Source organism: Panulirus ornatus, chromosome 58, assembly GCF_036320965.1.
Source record: "Panulirus ornatus isolate Po-2019 chromosome 58, ASM3632096v1, whole genome shotgun sequence".
Taxonomy (NCBI): Eukaryota; Metazoa; Arthropoda; class Malacostraca; order Decapoda; family Palinuridae; genus Panulirus; species Panulirus ornatus.
In genome coordinates, this window is record NC_092281.1 from 39,814,189 (window position 1) to 39,829,306 (window position 15,118).

The 15,118-nt window shown below is 42.6% G+C and overlaps 1 protein-coding gene across 1 annotated transcript in view; it reads right to left on the bottom strand.

The window, feature by feature from the left end:
* The window catches only part of LOC139766743 (uncharacterized), a 318,468-nt gene that overhangs the window by 222,219 nt on the left and 81,131 nt on the right, over window positions 1-15,118 (bottom strand). Inside the window, exon 3 of the mRNA XM_071695665.1 lies at window positions 12,629-12,718. Coding sequence (XP_071551766.1) covers window positions 12,629-12,664 — 36 coding nt within the window. The 5' untranslated portion in view covers window positions 12,665-12,718. The remainder of the gene's footprint in view (window positions 1-12,628; window positions 12,719-15,118) is intronic.

Below are 15,118 nucleotides of genomic sequence, written 5' to 3' on the forward strand. Positions count from 1 at the left end.
CCTTTTTCAGCACATAAATCTACAAGCTCTTCACCATTTCCATTTACAACACTGAACACCCCATGTATGCCAATTATTCCCTCAATTGCCACATTACTTACCTTTGCATTCAAATCACCCATCACTATAACCCTATCTTGTGCATCAAAAGCACTAACACACTCATTCAGCTGCTCCCAAAACACTTGCCTCTCATCATCTTTCTTCTCATGCCCAGGTGCATATGCACCAATAATCACCCATCTCTCTCCATCAACTTTCAGTTTTACCCATTTTAATCGAGAATTTACTTTCTTACATTCTATCACATACTCCCACAACTCCTGTTTCAGGAGTACTGCTACTCCTTCCCTTGCTCTTGTCCTCTCACTAACCCCTGACTTTACTCCCAAGACATTCCCAAATCACTCTTCCCCTTTACCCTTGAGCTTCGTTTCACTCAGGGCCAAAACATCCAGGTTCCTTTCCTCAAACATACTACCTATCTCTCCTTTTTTTCACATCTTGGTTATATCCACACACATTTAGACACCCCAATCTGAGTCTACGAGGAGGATGAGCACTCCCCGCGTGACTCCTGTTTCCCATTTTTAGAAAGTTAAAATACAAGGAGGGGAGGATTTCTGGCCCCCCGCTCCCGTCCCCTCTAGTCGTCTTCTACGACACGTGAGGAATGCGTGGGAAGTATTCTTTCACCCCTATCCCCAGGGATAATACATGTATATATATATATATATATATATATATATATATATATATATATATATATATATATATATATATATATATGTATATATATATATATATATATATATATATATATATATATATATATATATATATATATATATATATATATATATATATATATATATATATATATATATATATATATATATGTATATATTTTTTTTTTTTTTTTGCCGCTGTCTCCCGCGTTTGCAAGGTACCGCAAGGAAACAGCCGAAAGAAATAGCCCAACCCACCCCCATACACATGTATATACATACGTCCACACACGCAAATATACATACCTACACAGCTTTCCATGGTTTACTCCAGACGCTTCACATACCCTGATTCAACCCCGGTATACCACATCGATCCAATTCACTCTATTCCTTGCCCTCCTTTCACCCTCCTGCATGTTCAGGCCTCGATCACACAAAATCTTTTTCACTCCATCTTTCCACCTCCAATTTGGTCTCCCAATTCTCCTCGTTCCCTCCACCTCCGACACATATATCCTCTTTGTCAATCTTTCCTCATTCATTCTCTCCATGTTCCCAAACCATTTCAAAACACCCTCTTCTGCTCTCTCAACCACGCTCTTTTTATTTCCACACATCTCTCTTACCCTTACGTTACTTACTCGATCAAACCACATCACACCACACATTGTCCTCAAACATCTCATTTCCAGCACATCCACCCTCCTGCGCACAACTCTATCCATAGCCCACGCCTCGCACTCATAAAACATTGTTGGAACCACTATTCCTTCAAACATAGCCATTTTTGGTTTCCGGGATAATGTTCTCGACTTCCACACATTCTTCAAGGCACCCAGGATTTTCGCCCCTCCCCCACCCTATGATCCACTTCCGCTTCCATGGTTCCATCCGATGCCAGATCCACTCCCAGATATCTAACACACTTTACTTCCTCCAGTTTTTCTCTATTCAAACTTACCTCCCAATTGACTTGACCCTCAACCCTACTATACCTAATAACCTTGCCCTTATTCACAATTACTCTCAGCTTTCTTCGTTAACATACTTTACCAATCTCAGTCACCAGCTTCTACAGTTTCTCACACGAATCAGCTACCAGCACAGTATCATCAGCGAACAACAACTGACTCACTTCCCAAACTCTCTCATCCACAACAGACTTCATACTTGACCCTCTCTCCAAAGCTCTTGCATTTACCTCCCTAAGAACCCCATCCATAAGCAAAGTAAACAACCATGGAGACATCACGAACACCTACCGCAAACCTACATTCACTGAGAACCAATAACTTTCCTCTCTTCCTACACGTACACATGCCTTACATCCTCGATAAAAACTTTTCACTGCTTCTAACAACTTGCCTCCCACACCATATATTCTTAATACCTTCCAAAGAGCATCTCTATCAACTCTGTCATATGCCTTCTCCAGATCCATAAATGCTACATACAAATCCATTTGCTTTTCTAAGTATTTCTCACATACATTCTTCAAAGCAAACACCTGATCCACACATCCTCTACTACTTCAGAAACTACACTCCACTTCCCCAGTCTAATGCTCTGTACATGCCTTCACCCTCTCAATGAATACCCTCCCATATAATTTACCAGGAATACTCAACAAACTTATTCCTCTCTAAATTGAGCACTCACTTTTATCCCCTTTGTCTTTGTACAATGGCACTATGCAAGCATTCCGCCAATCCTCAGGCACCTCACCATGAGTCATACTTACATTAAATAACCTTACCAACCAGTCAACAATACAGTCACCCACTTTTTAAATAAATTCCACTGCAGTCCCATCCAAACATGACTCTTTGGTGACTTTCATCTTCCGCAAAGGCTTTTACTACCTCTTCTCTGTTTACCAAATCATTCTCTCTAACCTTTTCTCTCTGCACACCTCCTCGAACAAAACACCTTATATCCGCCACTCTATCATCAAACACATTTAACAAACCTTAAATGTACTCACTCCATCTCCTTCTCACATTACCACTACTTCTTATCACCTCCCCATTAGCCCCCTTCACTGAGTTCCCATTTGTTTCCTGGTCTTACGTACTTTATTTACCTCCTTCCAAAACATCTTTTTATTCTCCCTAAAATTTAATGATACTCTCTCACCCCAACTCTCATTTGCCCTCTTTTTCACCTCTTGCACCTTTCTCTTGACCTCCTGCCTTGTTCTTTTATACATCTCCCAGTCATTTGCATTATTTCCATGCAAAAATCGTCCAAGTGCCTCTCTCGTCTCTTTCACTAATAATCTTACTTCTTCATCCCACCACTCACTACTCTTTCTAATCTACCCACCTCCCACGCTTCTCATGCCACAAGAATATTTTGGGCAAGCCATCACCGCTTCCCTAAATACATCCCATTCCTCCCCCACTCCCCTTACCTTTGTTCTCACCTTTTTCTATTCTGTACTCAGTCTCTCCAGGTGCTTCCTCACACAAGTCTCCTTCCTAAGCTCACTTACTCTCACCACTCTTTTCACCCCAACATTCTCTCTTCTTTTCTGAAAACCTCTACAAATCTTCACCTTCGCCTCCACAAGATAATGATCAGACATCCCTCTAGTTGCACCTCTCAGCACATTAGCATCCAAAAGTCTCTCTTTCACGTGCCTATCAATTAATACATAATCCAATAACGCTCTCTGGCCATCTCTTCTACTTACATACGTATATTTATGTATATCTCTCTTTTTAAACCCGGTAGTCCCAATCACCGATCCTTTTCAACACAAAAATTTACAAGCTCTTCATCACTTCCATTTACAACACTGAACACCCCATGTATACTAATTATTCCCTCAACTGCCACATTACGCACCTTTGCATTCAAATCACCCATCACTGTAACCTGGTCTTGTGCATCAAAACCACTAACAAACTCATTCAGCTGCTCCCAAAACACTTGCCTCTCATAATTTTTCTTCTTATTTCCAGGTGCATATGCACCAATAATCACCCATCTCTCTCCATCCACTTTCAGCTTTACCCATATGAATCTAGAGTTTACTTTGTTACACTCTATCACATTCACCCATATGTACATATATATCCCTGGGGATAGGGGAGAAAGAATACTTCCCACGCATTACTCACGTGTCATAAAAGGCGACTAAAGGGGACGGGAGCGGCAGGCTGGAAACCCTCCCCTCCTTGTATGTATATATATATATATATATATATATATATATATATATATATATATATATATATATATATATATATATATATATATATATATATACATATATATATATATATATATTTATATTTTATTTTGCTTTGTCGCTGTCTCCCGCGTTAGGGAGGTAGCGCAAGGAAACAGACGAAAGAATGGCCCAACCCACCCACATACACATGTATATACATACACGTCCACACACGCAAATATACATACCTATACATCTCAATGTACACATATATATATATATATATATATATATATATATATATACACACAGACATGTACATAATTCATAGTCTGCCTTCATTTATTCCCATCGCCACCCCGCCACACATCGAATAACAACCTTCTCCCCCCCTCATGTGTGCGAGGTAGTGCTAGGAAAAGACAACAAAGGCCCCATTCGTTCACACTCAGTCTCTAGTTGTCATGTAATACTGCACCGAAACCACAGCTCCCTTTCCACATCCAGGCCACACACAACTTTCCATGGTTTACCCCAGACGCTTCACATGCCCTGATTCAATCCATTGACAGCACGTCGACCCCGGTATACCACATCGATCCAATTCACTCTATTCCTTGCACACCTTTCACCCTCCTGCATGTTTAGGCCCCGATCACTCAAAATCTTTTTCACTCCATCTCTCCACCTCCAATTAGGTCTCCCACTTCTCCTCTTTCCCTCCACCTCTGACATATATATCCTCTCGGTCAATCTTTCCTCACTCATTCTCTCCATGTGATCAAACCATTTCAAAACACCCTCTTCTGCTTTCTCAACCACATTTTTTTATTTCCACACATCTCTCTTACTCTATTATTACTTACTCGATCAAACCACCTCACACCACATTTTGTCCTAAAACATCTCATTTCCAGCACATCCACCCTCCTGCGCACAACTCTATCAATAGCCCACGCCTTGCAACCATATAACATTGTTGGAACCACCATTCCTTCAAACATACCCATTTTTGCTTTCCGAGATAATGTTCTCGACTTCCAAACATTCCTCAACGCTCCCAGAATATATATATATATATATATAAATATATATATATATATATATATATATATATATATATATATATATATATATATATATATATATATATATATATACATATATATACATATGCATATATATATATATATATATATATATATATATATATATATATATATATATATATATATATATATATATATATATATATATATATATATATGTATAAGTTTGTTGAGTATTCCTGGTAAATTATATGGGAGGGTATTGATTGAGAGGGTGAAGGCATGTACAGAGCATCAGATTGGGGAAGAGCAGTGTGGTTTCAGAAGTGGTAGAGGATGTGTGGATCAGGTGTTTGCTTTGAAGAATGTATGTGAGAAATACCTAGAAAAGCAAATGGATTTGTATGTAGCATTTATGGATCTGGAGAAGGCATATGATAGAGTTGATAGAGATGCTCTGTGGAAGGTATTAAGAATATATGGTGTGCGAGGCAAGTTGTTAGAAGCAGTGAAAAGTTTTTATCGAGGATGTAAGGCATGTGTACGTGTAGGAAGAGAGGAAAGTGATTGGTTCTCAGTGAATGTAGGTTTGCGGCAGGGTGTGTGATGTCTCCATGGTTGTTTAATTTGTTTATGGATGGGGTTGTTAGGGAGGTGAATGCAAGAGTTTTGGAAAGAGGGGCAAGTATGAAGTCCGTTGGGGATGAGAGAGCTTGGGAAGTGAGTCAGTTGTTGTTCGCTGATGATACAGCGCTGGTGGCTGATTCATGTGAGAAACTGCAGAAGCTGGTGACTGAGTTTGGTAAAGTGTGTGAAAGAAGAAAGTTAAGAGTAAATGTGAATAAGAGCAAGGTTATTAGGTAGAGTAGGGTTGAGGGTCAAGTCAATTGGGAGGTGAGTTTGAATGGGGAAAACTGGAGGAAGTGAAGTGTTTTAGATATCTGGGAGTGGATCTGGCAGCGGATGGAACCATGGAAGCGGAAGTGGATCATAGGGTGGGGGAGGGGGCGAAAATTCTGGGAGCCTTGAAGAATGTGTGGAAGTCGAGAACATTATCTCGGAAAGCAAAAATGGGTATGTTTGAAGGAATAGTGGTTCCAACAATGTTGTATGGTTGCGAGGCGTGGGCTATGGATAGAGTTGTGCGCAGGAGGATGGATGTGCTGGAAATGAGATGTTTGAGGACAATGTGTGGTGTGAGGTGGTTTGATCGAGTAAGTAACGTAAGGGTAAGAGAGATGTGTGGAAATAAAAAGAGCGTGGTTGAGAGAGCAGAAGAGGGTGTTTTGAAATCGTTTGGGCACATGGAGAGAATGAGTGAGGAAAGATTGACCAAGAGGATATAAGTGTCGGAGGTGGAGGGAACGAGGAGAAGAGGGAGACCATGCAGGAGGGTGAAAGGAGGGCAAGGAATAGAGTGAATTGGAGCGATGTGGTATACCGGGGTTGACGTGCTGTCTGTGGATTGAATCAGGGCATGTGAAGCGTCTGGGGTAAACCATGGAAAGCTGTGTAGGTATGTATATTTGCGTGTGTGGACATATGTATATACATGTGTATGGGGGTGGGTTGGGCCATTTCTTTCGTCTGTTTCCTTGCGCTACCTCGCAAATGCGGGAGACAGCGAAAAAGCAAAAAAAAAAAAAAAAAAAAAAAATATATATATATATATATATATTCATATTGTTACGAACGTGTGCGCGTGTGCCCACATGTTCGTGTATATTACGTGTGTGTGTCTTTGTGTATAGAGATGTCCTCCTCTGAGAATGGCTCAGAGCTTCTGTTCCCACCAAGCGTTAGGCTTAATTTTGAAACCAGATGGTCATTTGTCCTTGAGCTGTCAATCAAGAGGAGGGTGCGCTGCCCAGATGTGCGTCGCTAGAATACCCCAACCAATCACGAGTGCTCTGAGTCCCATAGCCAATCAAGGGTGGCGTTATAGCCAGCAGGGCGGAGACTCGTCTTTGTGATATATACCCATGACACCCGCTGAGCTCTCTCTCTCTCTAGACCAGCGAGTTAAGTAGTCTCCCCAGCCGTAAGCATGTAAGCCTGTAAGCCCTGCTGTGCTGTAAGCCTGTAAGCCCGTTATAATTATCAATGTAATGTTATCGACGAACTGTCATAAAGGAAAGAGATCTCCTGGCTTGAAATCTTATCTGGAATGTTAACTCATGTACCAATGTTAACGTAAATGATTCATGCCTGATCTATGTGCTTATCTTTGTACACTTAAGATTCTTTCATTATAAGTAGATTTAATGTAATGCTGGTCTTTAATTCCATCCCATAACTTTATGATTATGTTATCCCGTTGTGAAACAACAAGGATCAGTGGTATTTGTGACGTATATGGTACTGGCGACATAGCCTGAATAAGGAATGAGTTCGTAACATATAAATTGGCGACCTTGCCAGGATATTTCTTGCCTTAACGGAATATCTTTCCTTTTCGTTAATCATGCCGTTGACCAGCAACGCTGACGTTGACCAGTTCTTTGGATCTGTGCCCTCTCACGAGGACATCAAATCTTTAACAAAGCATGAGTTGAAGCTTATTGCGAATAGGTTAAAACTGAATTATGACCGGAAAGCTAGTAAAGTACAGTTGGAGACCTTAGTTATAAATCATTTTGCTAGTGAACAGATAGTAGATGCTGCGCCTGATGTTGAAATTAGTGACGACAATACCGCTCCAACAGTGACGTCGGCCGAAGCCTCGATCCCTCCCCATATCCCTTGTGATGATAATGTTGATCCCGAATACTGGCGAATTCAACTAGATATAGCCAAGATCAATGCCGAAATGCAAAAGGAGAGGATCGCCCTCGAACGTGAAAAACTTAGACTTAACGCTTCACCATCAGGACCAGTGTCGTCTCGGTTGGGAGACTTACATCTCGTAACTAAGTTCGATGAAGATAACGTGGCTTCCTTTTTCCTTAAATTTGAACAGACTGCCCGTGACTGCTCTTGGCCGAAGTCAGCCTGGGTGACAGTTTTGCGGCCCCTTCTTTTTGGCAAAGCTGAATCCACATACACCGCGTTGAACGATGACCAGTGTGGTGATTATGAGGTCGTTAAGCAGGCAGTGATAAATTCTTATCTTTTAAGTCCGGAACCACACCGACTCAGATTTCGAGCTAAGCATAAGCGCCCTGATCAACCCTACCTAGATCACTTTTGTGAGAAGTACAAGTTAGGCGCGCAGTGGGTACGTTCCGCGGGAGCTTATATAGATGCTGAATCGGTCCTGAAACTATTTGTGTTCGAGGAATGTAAGGACGGTCTACCCCGTGATGTAAGGCAGTACGTAATAACTAAATCAGAGAAGGATTATGAGGAGGCTGGGAAACTAGCAGATGAGTACATGTTAGATGTCAAACTTGACGCGGGCAGGCATTCAAAGGGCTACGACGGCAGAGGGAGGACCAATGATTATGTAATCCCACCTGAATCTGCTACCTTGCCGGTAACTCATGAAAGTAAGGGGAAATACTCCAACAGAGTTAAGAGTTGTTTTAATTGTGGCAAGGCTGGGCACCAGGTGAGGGATTGCTGGGCTCGAGAGAAGGAATCCAGAGATTCTACCGTGAGTAGACCGGTGAATCTCGTCTCAACTTTAGGGCCACTTAGTAAAGTAGGTGAGGCTGTCCCTGCTCTTAGGAAAAAGAGGCGTTGCGAGAGTGTGATTAAGGATCCGTTCTGTGGGAACTACAATGCGTTCCTGTCTGAGGGCTATGTTAGTAGATGTGGTGTACGACGAAAAGTAACCGTATTACGGGATTCTGGTTCGCTGCAGTCCCTAATGTTGGATGGCTTGGTGCCGCGAGGAGAGTTTGGAGACCGAGTCTTGCTAGATGGACTGTCGGGTTCCGAGGAAGTTCCACTAGTCGATGTGAGGGTAGAAACAGATCTCTTCACGGGCCATGCTCTCATAGGGGTTGTAGATAGGTTACCTGTCTCAGGTGTGGACTTTGTGTTAGGCAATGACCTAGCGGGTGGGAAGATTACCCCAGTGCCGGTGTTGCCTACGGGCCCGGAGTCCACGGAGGCAGTGCAGCTTGATGAAGAAGTACCAGAGTTAGTCTCCAACCACGATGATGCCAGGTCTATGACAGCTGGCACGGCAGGCCGTGTGCCTGAGGACATAGCCGTTGAAAAGGAGGAAGTGACGACCAGCGAGAGGAAGCTGTGTGATACCCTCTTCCCTGGTATAGACTCCGTTGAGACAGTGGACCTAAAGACTCTTCATGAGAGTGAGGCCAGCGAGAAGAGGCTGTGTGATACCCTCTCCCCTGGTGTAGACTTCGTTAAGACAAAGGAAGTGAAGTCTCTCCCTACGAGTGAGTCTAGTGAGAGGGAGCTCTGTGATACTCTCTCCCCTGGTGTAGACTCCGTTGAGACTGAGGGTTTGTCTCATGCTCATTCAAGAGAGAAGACTCTCCCTGAGGATGAAATTAGCGAGATGTGTGATACCTCCTGTGCTGGTTACGAGTCTGTATAAGAATCAGTGGGTGAGACTGAAGATTTGTCTCGCGCCCATTCAAGAGAGACTCAGGAACGGAGGACAATATGGCCAGACAAACGATCTCGTTTGAGAAGGTTTGAGGCGGGCGACGAGGTGTTGCTTCAACTGCAGCAGCCAGGTCAACCCTTGGTTGTCCTTTCTAAGGGTTCTTACACCATTATCTGGAGTGTAGGGGATTCCAATTACCTTGTCTCTACCCCCGATAGGCGCAGAGGTCGGAGATTATGCCACGTCAACATGCCTAAGCCATATTTCAGTCGTGATCCTCCACCCTTAGAACCGACGGTGCCAGTCTGCATCATCTTACGTCCAGCAGTAGCCGTGTGTGACGAAGTCGACGACGTAGCTGCGAGTGCCTCGAAGACCTGGGACCCGGGCGGGGGCGTGAGAGAACTTGTATATAGTTGCTTGGATATAGTTGGGTACTATAGGATGTTCGTTGTAAATTTTGCAACAGTCGTAACCCCTCTGACATACTTATTGAAGAAAGATATTAGATGTTTGGAATGAGCAGTGTGAGACAGTCTCTCTTATTAGTTAGGAACCCTACTTTCCAACTGTTTTATTTTGCAAGCTCCAACCAGATTAGCTGTGAATGCCGCCAGTGTTGTAAAAGCCGGTGCTGTCCTCATGGAAGAGGACAGAGAGAAGGTTGAGCCCAAACAGATAGCCCCACCATGAATAGAGAACTTTTGTTTTTGCTATTTGTATTGTAGCACTTTCTGTATGTGTTCTTCAGGCAATCACTAGAAGTAACTTTTGTTTTTGCTATTTGTATTGTAACACTTTATGTATGTGTCCGTCAGGCAATCATAGAAGTAACCTTTGTTTTCATATTTGTATTATAACACTGTATATTTGTGCCCTTCAGCCAATCACTTAAAGTGTACTGACTACCAACCCCTTTAAAAATGTTAAGTTACGGGATCGGAGTCAGAAGTTAAATAGGTGGGCCTTGTTATGTAAAATTTATACGTTACATTGTTTTTAGCAGACCTCATGTGTTAACATTGTGTTAGCTGATTGTTTATCCCGCTCTTAAGGTAAGAAAATTCCTCTTCCAAAGTGTGATAATCAAATCATCAGGGGAGATACAATATATGGATGGGGTGGTTAGGGAGGTGAATGTAAGAGTTTTGGTGAGAGGGGCAAGTACGAAGTCTGTTGTGGATGAGAGGGCTTGGGAAGTGAGTCAGCTGTTGTTCGTTGATGATACAGTGCTGGTTACTGATTCAGGTGAGAAACTGCAGAAGTTGGTGACTGAGTTTGGTAAAGTGTGTGAAAGAAGAACGTTAAGAGTAAATGTGAATAAGAGCAAGGTTATTAGGTACAGTAGGATTGAGGGACAAGTTAATTGGGAGGTAAGTTTGAATGGAAAAAAACTGGAGGAAATGAAGTGTTTTAGATATCTGGCAGTGGATTTGGCAGTGGATGGAACCATGGAAGCGGAAGTGAATCATAGGGTGGGGGAGGGGGCGAAAATCCTGGGAGCCTTGAAGAATGTGTGGAAGTCGAGAACATTATCTCGGAAAGCAAAAGTGGGTATGTTTGAAGGAATAGTGGTTCCAACAATGTTGTATGGTTGCGAGGCATGGGCTATGGATAGAGTTGTCCGCAGGAGGGTGGATGTGCTGGAAATGAGATGTTTGCGGACAATATGTGATGTGAGGTGGTTTGATCGAGTAAGTGATAATAGGGTAAGAGAGATGTGTGGTAATAAAAAGAGTGTGGTTGAGAGAGCAGAAGAGGGTGTTTTGAAATGGTTTGGTCACATGGAGAGTATGAGTGAGGAATGATTGACCAAGAGGATATATGTGTCAGAGGTGGAGGGAACGAGGAGAAGTGGGAGACCTAATTGGGGTGGAAAGATGGAGTGAAAAAGATTTTGTGTGATCGGGTCCTGAACATGCAGGAGGGTGAAAGGCGTGCAAGGAATAGAGTGAATTGGAACGATGTGGTATACCGGGGTCGACGTGCTATCAATGGATTGAACCAGGGCATGTGAAGCGTCTGGGGTAAACCATGGAAAGTTGTGTGGGGCCTGGATGTGGAAAGGGAGCTGTGGTTTCGGTGCATCATTACATGACAGCTAGAGACTGAGTGTGAACTAATGGGGCCTTTGTTGTCTTTTCCTAGCGCTACCTCGCTCACATGAGGGGGAGGGGGTTGTTATTCCATGTGTGGCGAGGTGGCGATGGGAATGAATAAAGGCAGACAGTATGAATTATGTACATATGTATATATGTATGTCTGTGTGTGTGTATATATGCATACATTGAGTTGTATAGGTATGTATATTTGCGTGTGTGGACGTGTATGTATATACATGTGTATGTGGGTGGGTTGGGCTATTCTTTCGTCTGTTTCCTTGCGCTACCTCGCTAAAGCGGGAGACAGCGACAAAGCAAAATAAATAATAAATAAATAATGAATATATATATGAGAGAGAGAGAGAGAGAGAGAGAGAGAGAGAGAGAGAGAGAGAGAGAGAGAGAGAGAGAGAGAGAGAGAGAGAGAGAGAGAGAGAGAGAGAGAGAGAGAGAGAGAGAGAGAGAGAGAGAGAGAGAGAGAGAGAGAGAGAGAGAGAGAGAGTTAATGAGGTGGCCTTGATTAGGAAGGACGAGGTGTACGAGTAAGAAAGCGATATGGGTCACTGGGGTTAGCAAACTGAACACTTAGCCTGCGGGTCCCAGTAAGTTTGGAACGTTGATTCTCCTGGTGGATAAAATCAACAATCTCATCAGGATTAAGGGAGAAATCTGAGCCAACCGAGGAAGTCAGAACAGATGTAAGTGACTCACGCGCTCAAGCAAAGCGTGGAAACATCCAACTAAACCCTGATATTATGTTCTCTTGTGCTCAGTTGACTAGTTACCATTACGACCTCCTGATTCTGTAATATCGGTAATACCTCAACTGTGAATTTTCAACAGAATGGCCGCTTTAGTTCAATAAACCACTCTTTATCTTAATCTATTTTCACATATATAGCCTGAAGATAAGTTACAACACTTTTTCTTTAATATCACACTTTTTTGATGATGTTTGAACTAGGGGTCAGTAACAAATAAATGTAAAACAACAGAGTTGTTATTCTGATAAAAAGAAAAAATAAATTGGTATGACTTGATCTCACCCGTTCTTTGATGATGTTGATCTTGTCCTCAACCATATCGTTGACGAGGTCCACCACGGAGCCGACGGCTGACCTGGCAGTGTCAGACACCTGTAGATAACAACGTCAGATGAGGACTATTATCAGCAGGTGCGCGTGTTTGCCTCGCAAGGTATACTTCATGTACTAGGTGTTCGAAACCATCAAAAGGTATACGTAGGGTAAGGTAAGGTTCCAGACCCAGCTGTGTAGGTAGACGGCCTTCAAAACTATCGTTCAGGTTAGGTAAAGTGAAGGTCTCACCTCCATTTTGGAGATAGGAGACTTTGGAAATCATCATAGGTAAAGTGATATAAGGTCTTAGGACGAAGTTGTGGAAGTAGAACTCAGAAATCATCATAAGATATACTTGATGTTGAATAAGGTCCCAGACCGAACCGTTGGGATACAGGACCTCCGAAACCATCGCAAGGAATACGTAGAGTAAGATTAGGTCCAAGATCGAGGCGTTGTGGTGGAAGACCTCAGAAACCACCGCAAAATGTATGTAAGGCAAAAAAAAAAGGCCTCAGACCGTGTTGTGTTTGGGGATAACAGACCCCCAAATTCATCTTGACCTGGCCGTGAGGGTAGAAGACTTCCGGAGCCATCATAAGGTTTCCATAAGGTATGAAGGCAGCGAATGTGAGAACTGAGTGCAGTGTGTGTGTGTGTGTGTGTGTGTGTGTGTGTGTGTGTGCTGTAACCCCACCTCCACGGCGAGGATGTCTTATGTTACCAGATTACATCAAGTTTCTTACGATATCAGAAAGAGCCCAGATCATCGGCGAATTTAACGCAAGGCATACAAACCACAACAACACAAGTGGAAATACACTAAAACCGATTAAACATTTTGGGGCCCATCACCAAGAGTCAAACTTCCTAACATTTATAGGTCACTCAGCCCTGACCGTACCGGATGTAATACTTGAAAATGGTTAAACCGCAATAAAATATTCATAACAGAAAATGTGTCCTTTCAAGCAGCCATCATATTTTCATGATAGTAACCATATCAACCACTCCAGTCCTCATTCCCGGTGCACAACGGATGGCTACTGAAAAAGCTAAGTGGAAACTACTCAGTGACATCATGAAAATCTCCCCTGTATCGTTCCTAAAGTAAAACAAAGTGATGCAATAGACAAGGAACTACGTGCTCTGAAACCATCGGAAAAAAATATAAGCCGCGATTAACTGTAATCTCCAACAAAACATTATCGTACTCTACACTCATTGAAATATCAGATTATAGCCCGTTTCACCGATGTCTCAGCCTATGTCAACTCCTACGGCTGGACATATGCTCTATAGCGACAGAGCAAAGACCTCCAGCAGACCTTAATGGAAAAAGCAAGAAACCAATTCAAAACTGCGCAGAGAAAAGACGATCAGCTCCTTAGCGCAGGAATATAGTGACCCGAAAGCGTTCTGGCAAGGAATCGGACGCTTACAAGGGAAGTAACATCAAATATCTGTAAATTAAGTGTAACAAAATTTGATCACGATGGACGTAAGGCAACAGAATTCATGTACACATGGAAAACAGAGTTCAAGATTACGTGCTGATGAAAGTAGAGACTATAACTATGATCATCAAACAGAAACAACCGACTGGCTGACTCGGATGAGAGAAAAAAAAACATAATACGACAGACTCACCCTGACTGTACCCTAACGCACGCCTCTCACTGACAATCGATTTGCTGGAACTTCGATCAGACATCTAGAAAACCCAGAACTCAGCCCAGGGAAAATGTGAAATATCTTTTCAACATTGACACTGCTAACCTGATTACTTTCCCCGAAAGTTCAAAGTGGCCACAGTAACAATGGTAATGTAATCAGGAATGCCAGAATCAAACTCTAAGAACTAGAAGTCCCATATCTCTTATAGAAGTCATAGCGAAACTTTTTGAAAGAATTCTGAACCTAAGGTTAAGAGGTCTCCTTGAAAACAACTGTTATAACCCGAATCAGAAGGGGCAAAAGCACCATCTCAACAACTACGGCAGAGAAAAAACAAACAAACAGAGGACAAAGAATAAACTGTACATCTGTACAAAGAGACACAATCAATGCCATAGACTAACAACCTTTAGTACAAACTACTTCAACTAGGCATACCAGAGATCACAGAAAGACTACAGTGTAACTTTCTAAAGCAACTCACCATTGAAATCATCATCACTAGGGCGACGTTACACAAATTTTTTCTCCTAAGCTGGGTCCCAAAGGGCAGCGTCCTGTCATCAACACTATTCATAACTTTCGCAGCTGACATTTACTCAGCAGTTGGTTCCCTGAGCATGGACATCTTCCATGTCGATGACCCCATGCAAATAGAGGTCTCGAGCAACTCGCTCCCAGAACATACTCGTTTAGTACAGTTGGAGACAATCGGGCTAAACAAAGTCTAAAAGGACTGGAAAATTAAAAGCAAAATTTACTATAGTGGCGCTAAGAGAA